Genomic DNA, 19,471 nt, shown 5'->3' with positions numbered 1-19,471 from the left:
CTACATTAATAAAAGATGGATAAGAACCATATGATCGGGATCCCTGGGTGGCGCGGCGGTTTGGCGCCTGCCTTTGGCCCAGGGCGTGATCCTGGAGACCCGGGATCGAATCCCACATCAGGCTCCCAGTGCATGGAGCCTGCTTCTCCCTCTGTCTGTGTCTCTGCCTCTCTCTCTCTCTCTCTCTGTGTCTATCATAAATAAATAAAAAAAAATTAAAAAAAAAAAAAAAAGAACCATATGATCCTCTAACAGATTCAGAAAAAGCATTTCACAAAGTACAACATCTTTTCTTGATAAAAACCCTCCACAAGGAGGGCACATGATGAGATGAACACTGGGTGTTATACTACATGTTGGCGAATTGAACTTAAAAAAAAAAAAACAAAAACCTCCACAAGGTAGGGATAGAGGAAACATTCGAAAACATCAAAAGGCCATGTATGAAAGACCCACAGGTAATACAATGCTCAATGGGGAAAAACTGAGAGCTTTTTCCCTAAGATCTGGAACATAACAGGAACGCTCACTCTCAGAACTGCTGTTCAATATAGTACCAGAAGTCCTAGTCTCAGCAATCAGACAACAAAAAGAATTAAAAGGTATTGAAATCATCAAGAAAGAAGTCAAACTTTCATTCTTTGCAGATGATATGATACTCTTTAGAAAACCTGAAAGACTCCACCAAAAAACTGCTATAACTGATACATGAATTCAGCAGAGTCTCATGATATATAATCAACATACATAAGTCTGTTGCATTTCTATACACCAGTAATGAAGTAACAGAAAGAGAAATCAAAGAATCAATCCTTTTTACGATTGTAGCAAACCCCATAAAATATCTTGGAATCAACCTAACCAAAGAGGTAGAAGATCTGAAAACTATACAACACTTATGAAAGAAATGAAGACCCAAAGAAATGGAAAATTATTCCATGCTCATGGATTAGAAGGAAAAATATTCTTAAAATGTCTGTACTAACCAAGGCAATCTACACATTCAATGCAAGCCCTATTAAAATAACACCAGCATTTCTCAGAGTTAGAACAAATAATTCTCAAATTTGTAGGGAATGAGAAACACCCCAAATAGCCAAAGCAAATTAAAAGAAAACCAAGCCTGGATGTATCATAATTCTGGTTTTCAAGCTGTATTACAAAGCTGTAATTACCTAGACAGTATGGCATAAAACAGACACATAGATCAATGAAACTGAAGAGACAACCCAGAAATGGACCCACAGCTATATGGTCAACTACTCTTCAACAAAACAGGAATGAATATCAAATGGAAAGAAGAGTCTCTCCAACAATGGGTGTTGGGAAAATTGGGCAGTGACATGCAGAATGAAACTGGACATTTTCTTACACCATACATAAAAACAGACTCAAATGGATGAAAAATCTAAATTTGAGACAGGAATCCATCAAAATCATATTGGAGAACATAGGCAGCAATTTCTTTGACCTTGGCTGTAGAAACTTCTTACTAGACATATCCTTAGGGGGCAAGGGAAACAACAACATAAGTGAACTATTGGAACTTCACTGAGATAAAAAAAACTTCTGCACAGCAAAGGACAAAAATCAACAAAACTGAAAGGCAATGTGAGGAGTGGGAGAAGATATATGTACATGACATCAGATAAAGGGCTAGTATCCAAAACCTATAAAAAATTTATTAAACTCAATATTCAAAAAATAAATCCAGTTAAGAAATGGGCGGAAAACATGAACAGATATTTCTTGAAAGAAGACATACACATGGGTGTAACAGACATTTGAAAAACTGCTCAACATCACTCATCAGGGAAATACAAATCAAAACTACAATGAGATACCATCTTATACCTGTCAGAATGGCTAAAAGTTAGTCAGAGAAAGACAAATACCATGTGATTTCACCCATATGCGGGATTTAAGAAACAAAATAGATTGGATATGGGGAAAGGGAAGGAAAAATAAAATGAGATAAAGACAGAGATGGAAGCAAACCACAAGAGACTCTTAACTATAGAGAAGAAACTGAGGGTCAATGGAGGGACGTGGGTGGGGGATGGCTAAAATGGGTGATGCACATTAAGGAGTGCAGTTGTGGTGTGTAATGGGTGTTGTATTTAAGTAATGAATCACTAAATTCCACTCCTGAAACTAATAGTACATTAAATGTTAAAGAATTTAAATAAAATCTTGGAAGAAGAAAAATGAAAGATCCTTGTCTGAATTATAGGTGTCTCCTCATATTCATTCTCTGAAAATGTCTTTTGTTTTGGTTTAAGACATGTGAATATAAGGCAAATACCATAATCAAATATCATATGGGAAATAAAAGCCCCTGTCCCAGCTATTCCTGTCATTCAGACATTATTTAGACACTTTGTGGAAACCTTTTTATGTCTGTTGATTACCTATCTTTAATTACTTTAATTAAAAAAAATACACTCATCGAAAAGAACTTAGACACAGAAACTTATAAAGAGTCATCTTTCATGTAATTTAAAAAAAGATTATTTATTTATTCATGAGAGACACACACACACAGAGAGAGAGAGAGAGAGAGAGGCAGAGACCCAGGCAGAGGGAGAAGCAGGCTCCATGCAGGAACCCTGACGTGGGACTCGATCCTGGATCTCCAAGATCACACCCTGGGCTGAAGGTGGTGCTAAACCGCTGAGCCACTCGGGCTGCCCTCTTTCACATAATTTTGATCCTGTTCTCTACCTGTGCAAACTAATATTAAATGTAGTAGGCATATGTTTTATACACATATACATTTTTATACACATATGTACATTTTTATACACCATGTAAAGTTGTTAAAATTTATTCTAACTTCAGAGATGTCTTACCTCTAAAAGCATATTTGATTCTAGGTAAATGTTTAAAAAACTTTAAGTAAATAATTTAAAATGCAAAACATATATTTATCTTCCTTAATCCCTAAATATTACTACAATGATTAAAGAAATCTGAAAATAAGTGTGTGATTAATGGCAGCTATTTGAGGAATTTCTAATGGGTATTAAATAGGTAAATAATATTGAGAAAATAGCCAATTAATGCTGACAAGGTCAGAGAATCAATGGGGCAATGTGGATGGACCCCCTAGCAGACCAGTGAGAAACCCTGAATCTCAAGGTGACGGCTAAGAACAAGGGCAAGCCTGATGGGGCCAAGGGAGCAAGGAGGACATGAAGGACTCCTGGAACTCTGTGAAAGATCACACAGGGAACAGATGTATTTGTCAGTTGGAGGTCCCAGCTAGCTAAGTAAAATGAGGGACTTGCTGGTGCTCCTAGACAGTGTTCTAAATAACTTTAGAGTGTTGCCAAAAACCAACCCTCTGAATCCACATGGTGAAATAACACAAAAAGGCCCAGCAAAGCAGTGAGATCGTGTAATAAGTTGTATCTCCCTGTGATGCCCCTTCTCTTCTTCCCATTGGAAAGCACAACTCTGCTCAGACTTAAGAGAGTCTGATGATTCCTCCACGTTGAGGCCAGAGGAGTAAGTCAGAGACTCCTGTAGTGTCCTTTGCTAGTGATTCTCATAGAGGTGGGTACAGTTCACCACCAAGGCATCACTTGAGCAGTGTTATCTGAGAACCCTGAAAGCCACTGTCTTGTTCAAATACTTCTTCCACCTCTGGTCAGTTCCCAGCTTTTGAGCCCCAGTGGTTCCCACCCTGACTTAGGCTAGGAAGTCACAGGCTACAGATTCTCAAGAGGCTCGTATGTTTTTAAACTTCTTACATGGAATTTTTCCAATTATACAAAATTAGAGAGATAGAAAGGGCCCCCCTCACACTTCACATAATTTCAGTTGTCAACAACACATGGCCAATCTTGTTAGACCTACATTCCACTTCCTACTTCCCTGGATTACTTTAAAGAAACACCTTGAACATGTCATTTCATTTTCACATAGTCTGTTGTCTTCATTATTTAATTCCTTAAATAAGTTTACTTTTTCCTGAGGAGGACCATTATGTATTTATGTATTCTGTTACCATAGTTATAATTTGTGGTCTAACTGTAAGGACAAAAACTGCAATAATCTTAGTAGGACTAATTGTTTTGTTGTTCAGTAGATATTAATCAAAGACCTGCTAAATACCAGACATTAGTGTCAATGGACAGAAGTTACTCAATATGCATATTTGACTTCATACAAAATAAATGTTCTAAAAGCTAAATTGACTCATAAAAGCAGCGTGTGTTGCTTTATGAGGAGATGAGTTTTATTGCAAGGCATTTAAGCAGAAGCTGGCTGAGATGCTGCATTAGGGTGCACTTGGGCAAGATGCCTTCTGAGGCCTTTCCCATCTCTAAGATTCCCTGATCTTTCTGTAATTTGTAAAAATGTAAGTGAATAAAATACCAAGGAAGGATTGAGGATTCTAAATTATATGTAAACATTTTCCACATGGACAATTTCCAAATGACCAATATAAAAAAAAATGTGAGACTGGCTTCTGCTTCATGCTGAGAAACTGCCTTTTCTCTTTAGCGTTATTATTATTATTATTATTATTATTATTACTATTATTGCAACTGAGGATCTGAGTTCCATATCGGTGCAGGAAAATTTTATGCCCTGATTTACTTCTATTTCACATGACTGACAACCTTTGCTCTAGGGGAGTCTACAGGTGCACACATGGGAAATAACAGCATCACACACACTCATATTAACTAACAAATTTGGGAGTGTAATACAAAAGCTCAATTATGTTTTTTAAGAGCACAAAACAAATAATTTTAAGTATAAAAGCAGTTTTAAGGCTTGAATAAAAGAGCTTGTTGAGTGCAGGGTGAACTTGATTTGTCCTAACTGTATACAACTTATCTCTTTCACTGGAATTTTTCCTTACTACTCAATGAGTAACATCTATTCTAGAAAGCATTAATTTTCAATTTATACAGCCATACACATAAACACTTCAAATTCAGATGAACTAAACAATAAGTCTGGTTTTTAGAAAGCTTTAAACTTGAGAAAATAGTTTCTTTGAAGTATACTGGCAAAACTCAAATCAAGGACACAAATCCTATACCTATCTCATTAAACTGAAAAAAAAAAGTATTTTGAAAGAGAAGTATTAATTTGAGTTTCAATATAAATTTTTGAAACAAATAGTATTTATTCTAGGTTGGAACAAAAAGGTTATTTTTCACAGCATCCCATTAAGGTCATGAGAGATAGCTCCTCTCTTAGGTCATGATATTTTTTCTGTACATTTTTGGCTTATAAGACTGGGAAATTAAGTTAGTTCTTTTTTTTTAAAGATCTTATTTATTTCAGTGAGAGAGAGAAAAAGAGAGAGTAAGAGTGCATGCACAAGAAGGCAGAGAAGGGCAGAGGGAGATGGAGAAACCAGCTCCCCACTGAGCAGGGAGCCTGATGTGGGGCTCAATCCTAGGACCCTGGGATCATGACCTGAACCAAAGGCAGATGCTTAACTGCCTGAGCCACCCAGGTGCCCCAAGTAAGTTACTTTCTAGTCATAGAGAATCCTAAAGATAGGTGGACTTGAGAACTTAAGCAGGCAGGTAACTCACTCACTAAGGCTCAATCTTCTTTTTTCAAGAAATGAACTACTGACTAGCTATAGCTCTGAGATCAGAAAACAGCTAATGGTGGGAATATGTCCTTGATTTGGATTTTCGTATTTTGGTAGAATGCTTCCTAGAAACAGAAAATGGGGTCTGAAGCATCAAATGTTGCCTGGGTACTAGCGGTAATACTTTTAAATTGAGATAGCCAATCCATGCCTTGGAAAGTACCTGGCCATTTGTTTAACATAAATTTCCTGAATGCCTCCTATATGTCAGGCCCTGTGTTAGGCACTGGGGAATCAAAGACAAATAAGACACAGACATTACTCTCAAGTTGTTTAGACTACCACAGTATACTATAGGAGAAAGATGTTAAGCAAGTGATCTAAGTAAGTCAGTCTAGATTTCAGAGTGCTTCTCAAATATCCTGGAATGGATGGAGTTAGGGGTAAAGAGGAGATTATGTGTTATATATTAAAATCAACGGGGACTAGGAGTGTGCTGTCATTCACAAAGGATGATTCTAATGATCCAAGGGAATAGAATAGATATTTTGAGATGTATGCATTTGTTGAATCTCCCCCTTGGCAACCAAAGTTTGCATTAGTCAATGGGTATACTAGACTTATTTACCTGTAGGTGATCAAATTCCAAACTCTTACTTCAACAGTGCTTGTTTCAATTCAGTGAATTGAACCAGGTTATTCTAATTACACATACATTTAAGATTAACAAAAATTTTAAGGATTCTTTGTCTTTCAGATAAAAAGAGGATTAAAGTTGAAAGAAAACTGCTTGGAAAAAAAATACACTTTAAAGTAGGTATACAGCAAATATACAGCAAAATTTAAATTTTTTTGAAAGCTCTAAATTAGCCAAATCATACCTCCTTCAAAATGGGAAAGGAGAGCATACAATCATATGGATAAAAAGTGTAGAAATGCAGGAGGCCCAGGTGGCTCAGTGGTTTAGCACCGCCTTCAGCCCAGGGCCTGATCCTGGAGACCCAGGATCAAGTCCCACATCAGGCTCCCTGCACATGGAGCCTGCTTCTCCCTCTGTCTGTGTCTCTGCCTCTCTCTCTCTCTGTTTCTCATGTTCTCTCATGAATAAATAAAATCTTAAAAAAAAAAGTGTAGAAATGGGTAAACTCATAATATCCATATTTTTAGCCTGGAACAGTAATGAAGATGGGAGTTACCTTTAGTTTACAGTTTTAATATGCTGGTTAGAAAAGACAATTACATTTTGTCATTTATAAATATGTGCCATTTCGTTAACAAATGACTGTCTTGATGGCTGTCTTGGTGTCAAGTGTACTAATAGTAATACACAAACACAGTTACCTTTCAAGAACAGTTCATGATAAAATTCAGCAAATTAGAGATAGGGTAAACTTACTTAACACAATACAGAGCATCTACAAAAACCCATAGCTAATAATATCATACTGAAGGGTGAGAGATGGAATACTTCCCCCAAGATCAGAAACAAGGCAAGGATGTCCCTTGGCATCAATCTTATTCAACATGGTAATGGAAATTTTAGGCAGAACAAGAAGAAAAAAGGTATAGATTGGAAAGAAGAAATAAAACTGTCTCTGTGTAAATAACATAATTGTCTATACAGAAAATCCTATCGAATCTTAAAAGACCCTCAGGAATCAATAAGTAAGTTGAGCAAGGTTGCAGTATACAAGATTAACACGCAAAATTCAATTGTATTTCTATTTACTAAAAACAAATGCATGGAAACCAAACTTAAAAACACAACATTTGTAATAACTTCAAAGAAAATAAAATATCTAGCCATATACTTAACAAAAAATGTACAGGATCTCTATGTGAACATGGGTGTCAAGTGGAGGAGACAGCATGATTGGGAAGAGGTAACAATGAGCAAACTGAAGCCTATCTACTGAGGAAAGTGAGACCTGAGTTTCTCACTGCTAAAGAAGATCTCTATAGACAGAAAGGATTAGAAAGAACCCTTGAAATGCTGTGTTGGATTAGAAAAGGAGGTAATGGCATAAATTCATGGTTTTAGAGTAAGTAAATATCTGTATACAAACATAGAGTTAGATGGGTATATTTGTATGTTGTGTATATAAAGCCATTTCTATATTTCCTAGCTCTGCCTATTGAGGGAAACCAGAGGAGATGACAACTCAGTAACAATCAAGCACACTGGGAATCTAGAACTTGGTTTTTAAATACCACCCACTACAAAAGGAAAATAGAAACAGGGCTCCTTGGAGAGAGGTCAGATTCAAAAATTAGGGCAAGGGAGGTATAAGATGAACCTGGAATATCTTTCTATCTCAGATAAAGTGTTAAAAAGATACAGGAGCCAGCCTGAAGGAGCTCCTACCTGGTTCTACTGGGAATACCTTGAGCATTAAGAGAAATTATTTTATTTATTGAATGTAATATGAATACATCCATCTACACTAATAAGTGAATACATAAATACATGGGAGAGAAGTAAAAGATCTTCCTTATAGTAGAATTCCAACTAATAAATGTAGAAGGAATGTTGAGAATAGAGAATCACTCTTTGACAACTATCTTAGTGATGGCGATTACAAAGAGGGAAACAATGAACTTAAGGTGGACAGACCTGGTGGTCAATAAGATGACCAGAAGGTCAAGATGAACATTATGGTGGTGAGACAGGTCAACACCATGTGCTTCCTGATATAACAACTGAGAAGTGAAGAGCATCAGTTCTGCCATTCCATGCAGTGAAATTTCTAGAGAATGTATGATCTGAGTGGAAAAAGAAGAAACAGGGTTATACTACAGAATGAAGCCTGTATTTTAAAAAATTGATAAAGACCTGAAAAAGGAATTCTAGATTGAAGAAGTACGCAAAGATGTGACCACTAAATGCAGTAGCAATTCCTGGATAGAATCCTGGAACAGGAAAAAAAAAAAAAGAATTCTGGAACAGAAAAAAATCATTATTGGGACAGCTGAAAAATTTGAACAGGGTCTATGTAGAAGATGGCAGTGTTGCAACAAAGTTGATTTCCTGATTTGGAGAGTTATATATAGGTTATGTAGGAGTGTCTCTTTATTCTTTGGAAAATTTGCATTGATAGAATACAAAAATTAAATGTTAATAATTGATAATAAAACATATAAAACAAATACTCACCAATGACTTTAACAAAATAAGCATCTGCTTCAAAATTATTTTTTAGTGTATGGATGGCAAAATCATTCTTTGTATATCCTTTACTTAGTACTACAATGTCCAAGATTCCCTGGAAAAAAACATACACAAAAGCTCTAAGAACAAATCAGCAACTGAAAAAATAACGAAAATACCTGCATGTTTATCATATAAATATAAACCTTACTCAACTTGATGTTTAAAATAAAAATACTATTAAAAATATAAAACCTTACGAGAGAGAGAGAGAGAGAGAGAGAGAGAGGCAAATCAAGAAATAGATTCTTTTCTCTAGAGAATAAACTGATGAGTTACCAGAGCGGAAGTGGGAGGGGTGGGGGAAAGATATGATAGGGATTAAAGAGTGCATTTGTCACAAGTATCAAGTGTTGTAAGGAATTGTTGAATTACTAAATTGTACACCTGAAACTAATATTACACTGTATGTTAACTAGCTGGAATTTACATAAAAACTTAAAAAAAAAACCAAAACCCTAAACCCGCAGAATAGTAAACAATAAACAAAATGAAAAACAAAACAAAAAAAAAAAAGAAAAGAAAAAAAATTTGTAATTTTAATCTCTGGAGGTAACTGTTATATATTTTCTTTCAGTCATAATTGTAAGAATTTTTGCTTTACTTAATTTTATTTATTTTTTTAAAAAGCTTTACTTATTTATTTTAGAGAAAGGGAGAGTGTGCCAGTAAGGGGAGGGGCATAAGGAGAGGGGGAATCTCAGGCCTACTCCTCACTGAGCTCAGATTCCCACAACCCTCAGGTCATGACCTGAGCCAAAATCAAGAGTTGGAAGCTTGACCAAGTGAGCCACCCAAGTGCTCCTGCGTGAATTTTTTAAGGCCTATGAAATGGACCACTAAACTGTCTTCAACCATCAGAGAAACAGAGCACCTTTTTATCTGTCCTGATAACCATGGCATATTAACATTATTTTTCCCTAAAAAAGAGGGAAGTTTTGTTGATTTTATTGGGGAAAAAAAGTATGCTCATTTAAATTTCCATGTTGTGGATTATTTTATTTACTTATTAAAATTGTTTTGAATATACTTGACATATAATACGACATTAGTTTCAGGGCTACAACAAAGTGATTAACTGTATACCTTGTGCTATGCTCACCACAAGAGTAGTCCATTCCACTGATTCTTAATGATATGGATCATTTACCATATTTTTTTAATATACTGGCCACATGTGTTTTTTCTGTAAATTGATTATGTTCTGTTTTTCCAGTGGGACTTTCTGGTGACTTATGTTAGTTTGTATAAACCCTTCTTATATTAAAGATACTATTTGATTCTTTCATATTAAGTTTATTTTCCAGAATATAAATTTCACTTGATTATGTACAGAAATTAAAAACTTTGTAGGGGTTCCTGGGTGGCTCAGGTGGTTAAGCCTCCAATTCTTGATTTTGGCTCAGGTTATGATCTCAGGGTTGTGAGATCTAGCCCCACATTGGGCTCTGCACTGGCTGTGGAATCTTGCATAGGATTATCTCTCTCCCTGTCCCTTTGCCCCTCTTCAGTCCTCTTGACTTTTACCTTACAGTATTTTTGTTAATTACTTTTATGCTTGTTAACTATTAATTAAAAGTGAAATAATGTGAGATTTGGTAGCAGAAAGAAGAAAATAAGAACCTGGACAATGCATATAATTGAGAATCAGCTTGTTAAAAAAAACAAAACAAAACCAAAAATGAGATTAGGAGGAGACATAAATATCCTGATGGACTTTGAATTTTTAAAAATAATCAGGTTATTTTACAAGGATATATTGTGATATATTAACTCTAGAATTTAACACATTTTTATCACAATGTATTATTTTTCTGAGTGGTAAACTGGCTTTTCACATTAGAACGGAGGAAACTAGAGCCCTGAGGGCCTTTCCTTGTCACCTGGCAACTGAAGACAGAGTCACAGGAATCTCTGGCAATAGATGCTACTTCTAGTTCACAGATTTAAAAGGGAGTACCACATTCATTCTTCTATGATCTTGTACAGATTAAGAATCTGTTGGCTATGCTTTTGTCTACTGATGCACATGCACACTTGCCAGCTTCAGAGCATGAATCTCTAGGGGTTTAATCTAAATAGCACAAAATGAGATAAAGGCGTTTTCATATTTCACTGTACTGATCAGCTAGTAGTGTCAATAAATTTGTTCCCTGTGCCATTTAACATTAATAGGGGCTTTCTTTAATTAACTCATTTGCTTGCATTATCTCATCTACATTTTCTGGTCAAACAGGGTGAAGCGAAAGCGAGACGAAGTGGATGGCAATTAGACTCCAAATACAGAGGAGAGCTCTGAACTCACATCTTCATAAATGTCAAAGAAGGTGGCAACCATGGCATCTCTGATTTGATTTAGGTCCATGAGCTCCCAGTAGACTCTAAACATACGATGTGCCCCCTCACAGCTTGCATTATTACAAGGAACATTCTCCAGTAAAAAGGCCTGCTGATTGCTGTAAGATAAAGGAAAGGCATTTAGTTAATATAACACATCAGTGCTGTATAGTATCAGCTGTGCTGTATTTCCTAGAATCAAAGAGATGAGAAATAGTATATAGTGAACTGATATGAAAAAAAACCCACATTTTATTGATAATTGTACTGTGTCATAAAAAAATTAAATTGTTGGCTATCCTCTGTGAGCCTTTGGCAAAAATTCTCAGGGGCTACCTTGTTGCTGGCCTCTCTCCTCTTATGTGGAGTTGCCAGGTCCATCCCTTCTTCCTCCCTTGGGTTCTACTACACAGATTTTTCTGCAACTTATTTCTTTACATCAGTAAGACAGCATTCATGGGGGAAAGGGATATCACCTGAATAAGGACTTTTGATATCTATTCTGAAAAGTTCCCTCAGAGAAGTTGTGGTTTATATCTCCTAGGAGCAGCCCATCATATTGCTGGTTTCTCCATATGTGCATTTTTTTCAGGGGGTACTCCACAATATGTCTAAGCCATCACTTGTTTCAACACCCTGCTGTTGATAGGTAGTCTTCAATTGTTCTCCATTATAGCATATCACATTTTCACACTCATATAAATGTTATTTTCCCAAGGGAAAATGTTATTTTCCCTTGGGAGTTATCTGGTCTAAGAATATGCATATTTTTAAAAAAGATTTTATTTATTTATTTATTTATTTATTCATTCATTCATTCATTCATTCATTCATTAGAGACAGAGAGAGAAAGGCAGAGACAAAGGCAGAGGGAGAAGCAGGCTCCACACAGGGAGCCTGACGTGGGACTCAATCCCTAGTCTCCAGGATCATGCCCTGGACTGAAGGCGGTGCTAACCGCTGAGCCACCGGGGCTGCCCAGAATATGCATATTTTAAATGTCCCTTGCTAAAGCCAAATGTACAAATGTACCAATTAGTACTTCTAGTAGTATATGAGTATATCCTTCTCCATATCTTGCCAATATTAGCCTCACTGCTTTTTATATTTGCCAATTGGGTAGCTTAAAAAATGTACCAATTTGTACTTCTAAAATGCACCAATTTGTACTTCTAGTAGTATATGAGTATATCCTTCTCCATATCTTGCCATTAGCCTCACTGCTTTTTATGTTTGCCAATTGGGTAGCTTAAAATCTTATTCTCCTGAGTGTAAGAGCAGCTAAATCATTGCTTTAAAAAAATTTTTTTTTTAAAAAGGATTTTCTTTTTTTATTAGAGAGATAGAGTGTGTGTGTAAGTGGGAGGAGGGGCAGAGGGGGGAGGGAGAAGAAGAGGGAAAGAATCCCAAGCAGACTCCAAGCACAGGGCTTGATCTCACAGCCCTGAGATCACAACCTAAGCTGAAACCAAGAATATGACGCTTAACCGAGCCACCTAGGAGCCCCTGAGGATTATTTTTGTATTTATCAACTATTTGTGTTTCTTCTGGGAATTGGCACTTAGAATATTTTTAAATTATTAATTTTTAGGACATCTCTGATTGTTAGGGCATTAACATCTTACCTGTTACTTTGATACCATTATTTGTAACATAAGGGCAAAAATAGTATGTTAATTCAAATGGCTGTTGAAAGGATTAAATGAGAAAGTACATGGTAAAGAGTTCTGTAAAGTGCCTGAGACACTGCACAGCATACATTCAATATATGCTGTTGTTATTATTATTATATATGGCTATTGTTATTATTGATATGTTGCAAACATTTTGCTCCAGCCTTTTATTTTGTTTTAAAAATTTATGGTGTTCTTCACGGAAAAGTTTATAATATCATATAGTCATTTATATCAATATTTTTCTTCATGGAAATGTGAGAAATGTTAAAGTGAGTCCATCATGTTGATGGAAAATGAAACCAAATGAAAACTACATTTACACAAAGGAATGAAGAACAGTGAAAATGTTAAATATGTGGGCAAATAAAAAATATTTTTTCTTATTATTGAAGTCTCTTTAAAGATAATTGATAATTGATAATTAAATAAGTGTGATGTGAACGACATAAGGAGACATAGAACATGTCAAATAGGAGCACTATGGCCAGGAGGGAAAATGAAAATGAGTCTTCAGTTGTAAATGAAGTGGTACAATATTGTTGGAAGACAGACGGGTAAGTTAAGATGCATCCACTAAAATGACAAGATTTATAGTTTATAATTTAACAACAAAAAAGACAAAATGGAATCATAAAAAAATCCTCACCTAATTCAAATAAAGGCAGAAAAGGGAAAAGACAACACTGCTGTTGGGAGTATACACAGGTATAGCAACCACAGCAAGGAATATGGAGGCACCTCAGAAAAATTAAACACAGAGCTATTATGATAAAGCAATTCCACGTTTTGGGTATATATTGAAAGGAACTTGAAATCAGGATTTCAAAGATATATTTGAAGTCCCATATTCACTGCAGTTATATTTACAATAGGAAAATAAGGAAACAATCTAAATGTCCATCAACTGATGAATGAATAGAGAATGGGGCATGCACAGGCATGTATGCTGGATTATTATTCAGCCTTCAATAAGAAAGACATTTGAAACAATATGGATGAATCTGGAGAACATTATGCTAAATGAAATAAGCCAGACACAGAAAGACAAATACTGTATAATCTTATATGTATAATCTAAAAACACTGAACTTATAGAAACAGAGTAGCACAGTGGTTGCCAGGGGTAGGGGAAATGGAAGATGCTGGTTAAAGAATGCAAATTTTCACTTGTAAAATGATTATAATCAGGATATCTAATGTACAACATGGTGACTGGAGTTAACAATACTGTATGTATGTTTAAAGCAGTTATGAGAATAAAGCTTTAATGTTCTTACTGTAACAACATGAATAAGAAAATGGTCATTATGTGAAATGAAGAATATTAACTAACCTTAATGCAGTAAACATTTTGCAATATACTTGCATGATGATATGTTTATCATCACACCGTACATCTTAAATTTATACAATGTTATATATAAGTTATATCTCATAAGGCTGGGAAAATAGAAAAAAGATTAGTAACAGTTACATTAAAAATATCTCCAATATAATTGGATATTAAATGAAGTGCTTACTACTAAAAATCTATGAAGGAATCAAAAAGGAAATTACAAAGTACTTGATGAAAATGAAGATACAACATATTAAGAATTTATAGTATGTCACTAAAATAGTATTTAGAGGCAAATTTATAGCTTTATTACTACTTTATTAGAAAAGGAGAAAAGTCTCAAAACACTGACCACAGTCAATTTCTTTCCTAAGAAAGTAGAAATAGAACAGCAAATGAAATATGAAATATGCAGAAGAAAGGAAACACAGAGGAAATCAATGAAGTAGAAAACAAAAACAATATAAAGAAAATCAATGAAACAAAAAGATGGTTTTTGTGAAGAAAATTTTAAAACTGATAAACTTCCAACTGAAATGGGGGAAGACACAAAGTACAGCTATTGTGAATGAGAGAGGTAATACCACTACATAGTATACCAGTATTAAAAGATAATAAAGGAATGTACCAAACAAAAACTCTGTACCAATATAATTGACAAATTAGATGAAATGAACGAATTCCTTGGAACTCACAAGTTACCAAAAGTGCACTGAAGATGAAATGGGTAAAGAAATTGAAATTATAGTTTTATATCTTCTAAAAAAATCTGAAAAAGTCCAAGCCCAGGATGGCTTCACTTATGAATTATACTGATTATTTATTTATTTATTTATTTATTTATTTATTTATTTATTTATGATAGAGAGAGAGAGAGAGAGACAGAGAGAGACAGAGGCACAGGAGGAGGGAGAAGCAGGCTCCATGCCAGGAGCCCGACGTGGGACTCGATCCCGAGACTCCAGGATCACACCCTGGGCCAAAGGCAGGCACTAAACCGCTGAGCCACCCAGGGATCCCCTATACTGCATATTTAGATATAATACCAATTCTACACAAACTCCTAAAGAAACAAATGGAGACATGCTTCCCAACTCATTCTCTGATACTGAATTTTATATGAAAATTAGACAGACATCACAAGAAAACTATAGACTAATATTCCAAATGAACACAGTCACAAGTATTTTAACAAAATTAAATAAAATCTAACAGTACATTCAGATTTTGCTTTATACAGTACAATGTTCACTGATACTTGTGCATTTTGGAACCATGTCTCTGCTTCATGATTTACCAGAGAACCATGCAAAGAGAGGATATGGTTCTGATATGGACATGTTTCAGAGAACAAGTGACATGAAAACTGTGGATACATAAAAAAAGATACATAAAAACTGTGGTCAAAAAAAATTATGACCAATTAAGGGTTTGTTGCAGGAATGCAAAGTTGGTTAAATATTTTAAAATGAATCAGTGATTCGGTAGATTAATAACAGGAAATCCATACAATCATTTCAGTAAGAACAGAAAAAATATTTGACAAAACCCAATATCCATTTCAGATCTAAACTCTGCAAACTAGGAATGGAAGGAACTTTCTCAACATGACAAAGGGCATCTACGGATAACTTATAACAAACAGCATACTAATTTTGAAAGACTGCCCTTCTAAGAACCTTATTTCTACAAGGCAAGGATGTCTGCTTTCACCACTTCCATTCAACAGTGTACTATAGGTTCTAGCCATTGTAAATGACAAGAAAAACAATAAAAAGCATTAAGATTAGTAAGAAGTGAAACTGTCTTTATTTATAAATTATCTGACCACCTATTTAGAAAACCCTATCATATCTAGAAGAAAACCTAGTATAGAACTAATAAGTTGAGCTAGGTAGCAGAACACAAAATTAATATACAAAAGTCAACTGTATTTCTATATATTAGCAAACAACAATTAGGAATTGAAATAAAAAAGCACCAGTGATAAAATCACAAAAATGAAACATGTAGGTATCTGACAAAAGAAGTACAAAGAAAGCTATAACACGTAAAAAGACAAATGGACACATACACACAAACACACAGAGTTCATGGGTTCAGAGACTCAATTTTGTTAAGATATCAACTATTTCCACATTGATTTACACAGGCAATGTACAGGAGTAGCCCCTTATCGACAGTTTCACTTTTAATGGTTTTGGTTACTCCCAATCAACTGTGGTCCAGAAGGAGACAACCCTACTTCTGACATATATTAAAAGGTCAATTGTAGCCTAATACTACATAACAATGTCTACATCATTCACTTCACTTCAACTTATCATGCAGGGATTTTATTATCTTACATTATCACAAGAAAGTTGAGTACAGTACAATAAAACATTTTGTGAGACAAAGATCACATTCACATAACTTTTATTATAGTATATTATAATTCTATTTTATTATCAATTATTGTTAATCTACTATGCTTACTTTAGAAATTAAACTTCATCATAGTTATATATTATATAATTCTAGTTTGTTATTAATTATTGTTAATCTACTATGGTTAATTCAGAAATTATACTTCATCATAGTTATGTATATATAGGAAAAAAAATATGGTTCAGTACATCAGCAGTTTCAGGTATCCACTGGTAGTCTTGGAACATAATCCCCATGGATAAAGGGAGAGGGTTACTATAATACCAATCCAAATCTCTGCAGACTTAAAAATATTTTTTTTTGCAAAAATTACAAATAGCCTAAAATTCATAGAAAATACCAAATATGTAAAATAGCCAAAATAGCTCTGAAAAAGAATAAAGCTGGAGGACTTACACTATCTGAATTTACTACTCATTATAAGTAAACAACCGTTAAACAATTGTAGTATTTCTGCAAAGATGAACAACAGATCATTGGAACAGAATAAAGTGAAGAAATATACCCACTGACACACATATGGCCAACTGATTTTCATCAAAGTTCAAAAGCAATTGAATAGAAAAAAGGAATTACCTTCTTTTTTTCCCCCATATCTTGTACCATATAGAAAGATTAACTTAAAATGGATCATAGACCTAAAGTAGATAATGAATATGCAGAAGGACTTGAAGGACTTTAAAAAAATTCTAGAAGGCATAACTCATTGTGACTGAGTTAGGTAAAGATTTCTTAGATATGACACTAAAAATCAAAATCCATAAAAGAAAAATTGATAGACTTTTTAAAAATTAAGCACTTATCGCCCTGTGGAAGACAGTGTTCAGAGTACAAAGAGTTAAGCCAGAGATGAAAAAAAATACTTGCAAATAATAGTAATAAAGGATTTGTATATGAAAAACTTTCAAAACCCAATTAGGAAAACAAATATCCCAAATAAAATATGGGCAAAAGATTTGGACACGTCATCAAAGATCTATGAAAAACAAATAATTATATGAAAAGATCTTAAAAAATCATCAGTTATTAGAGGAACTGAAATTAACACTACAAAGAGCTACACTACAAATAAGATAGCCAAAATTAAAAAGACTGATCATACCAATGCTGAAAAGGTGAACCAATTGGAACTGTTTGGCATTTTCTCAAAAAGTTAAACACACATCTTCCCAAAGGCCAGATATTCCATTCCTTGGTATTTGCTCAAGACAAATAAAAGCTTACATCTATACAATGACTTTTACAAGAATGATCATGGCAGATTATTTGTAATAACCTGATAAAAACCTAATGTCAAGCAACATGTAAATGGATATAATAAGCAAACTGTGATATATCTGTACAATGGAATACTCTTCTGCCATAAGCAACCATGAACTAAGATATGTTTAACAGTATAGATGAATCTCAGTATTATAATGGTGAGTGAAAGAACCCAGGCATAAAGAACATAAAGCCCATGACTTCATTAATATAAAATAAGAGAAAATGCAATCTAATCTACAGTGACAAAAGGAAAACTAGTGGTTGCCTGTGGGATGAGGGAAGGGTTAAAGGGGTGGAAGGAGTGGAAGGGTAGATTGCCAAGGGGTAAAAAGAAACTTTTGTGAGTTCTGTATATGCTCTTTAATTGATTGTAGTGATATTTGCATAGGTGGTATATGCAAAAACTTATCAATGTAAATACTTTAAAGATGTGTACTTTACTTTGTGTCAATTAAACCTCAATAAAGCTTTTAAACCTCAATAAAGCTTTTAAAATGTTACTCCTTCGTGAGAAAAACCAAAAACACAAGCAACAAAATAAAAACTAAACTTGACATCATCAAATGAAAAACATTTATGCTTCAAATGACACCAAGAAAGTGAAAAGATGACTCAGCATGAGAGATGACTTTTGCAAATCATGTATCTGACAAGGGACTTGTATGTAGAATATATAAAGACTTCTTGTATCTCAATAATACAAAAGCAAATAACTCAATTTTAAATGTGGGCAAAGGATCTAAATGAACAATCACTGAAGAAAGATACACAGTGGCCAATAAGCACATGAGAAGCTCAAAATCATTAGTCCTCTAGGAAACAGCAAAACAGAATGAGATAACATTTCATACTCATTAGGATGGCTACAGTAAGAAAGATAAATGCTGATGAGGATGTGGGAAAACTGGAACCCTCATAAACAGCTGGTGAGAATGAAAATGGCACAGCTGCTTTAGAAAGCAGCCTGGTAGTTCCTCAAATGGCTCCGTTCTTAAGTATATTCCACTCCTAGGTATATCTCAGAGAAATGAAACCACATCTCCAGAAAAGCTTTTATATGAATGTTCATGTTCATTCACATATGAATGAATAAAATGTGGTATATCCATACTACGGAATATATTCAACAGCAGAAAGAAATGAGGTACTGGTACATGCTACCAAATGGATGAACCCTGAAAACATAACACTAAGTCAAACAAGTTAGTCATAGAATATCATGCATTGTTTGATTGTATTTACATAAAATGTCCAGAATAGGCGAAACTAGAGAGACTTATGTGTGATTTCCTAGGGCTGGTGAGATTGGAGACTGATGACTAAGGCAAGTGGGATTTCTTTCCAGTGTAATGAAAATGTTCTAATACTGACTGTAGGTGATGAATGCACAACTATATGAATATACTAAAAGCCACTGAATAGTATGAATGGGTGAATGGGTGAATTGTATGGTGTGTACATTCTATCTCAATAAAGCTGTTAAAAAAAAAAGAGAATTGCAGAAAATGTTAACCCATTAAAAACCCCAGGGGGAATGTTTAAAAGATATAACATGTAAAATGCACATATCAAATGCCTCTTCTCTGAACAGGCTGGTATTTATACATTTAAGCATGCAGCCTTTTGAGGCTGGTTTTAATTTCTCTTTCAAG

The 19,471-nt window shown here is 34.6% G+C and overlaps 1 protein-coding gene across 1 annotated transcript in view; it reads right to left on the bottom strand.

The window, feature by feature from the left end:
* The window catches only part of ITFG1 (integrin alpha FG-GAP repeat containing 1), a 143,607-nt gene that overhangs the window by 81,388 nt on the left and 42,748 nt on the right, over positions 1–19,471 (bottom strand). Inside the window, exons 3-4 of the mRNA XM_038531139.1 lie at positions 11,080–11,230; positions 8,721–8,829 (exon numbers count right to left, since the gene is read on the bottom strand). Coding sequence (XP_038387067.1) covers positions 8,721–8,829; positions 11,080–11,230 — 260 coding nt within the window. The remainder of the gene's footprint in view (positions 1–8,720; positions 8,830–11,079; positions 11,231–19,471) is intronic.

The sequence above is a fragment of the Canis lupus genome, chromosome 2 (genome assembly GCF_011100685.1).
Source record: "Canis lupus familiaris isolate Mischka breed German Shepherd chromosome 2, alternate assembly UU_Cfam_GSD_1.0, whole genome shotgun sequence".
In the NCBI taxonomy this organism is placed as follows: domain Eukaryota; kingdom Metazoa; phylum Chordata; class Mammalia; order Carnivora; family Canidae; genus Canis; species Canis lupus.
The sequence above is the reverse complement of the archived record's forward strand: the minus strand, read 5'-3'. Positions and strand labels throughout refer to the sequence as shown.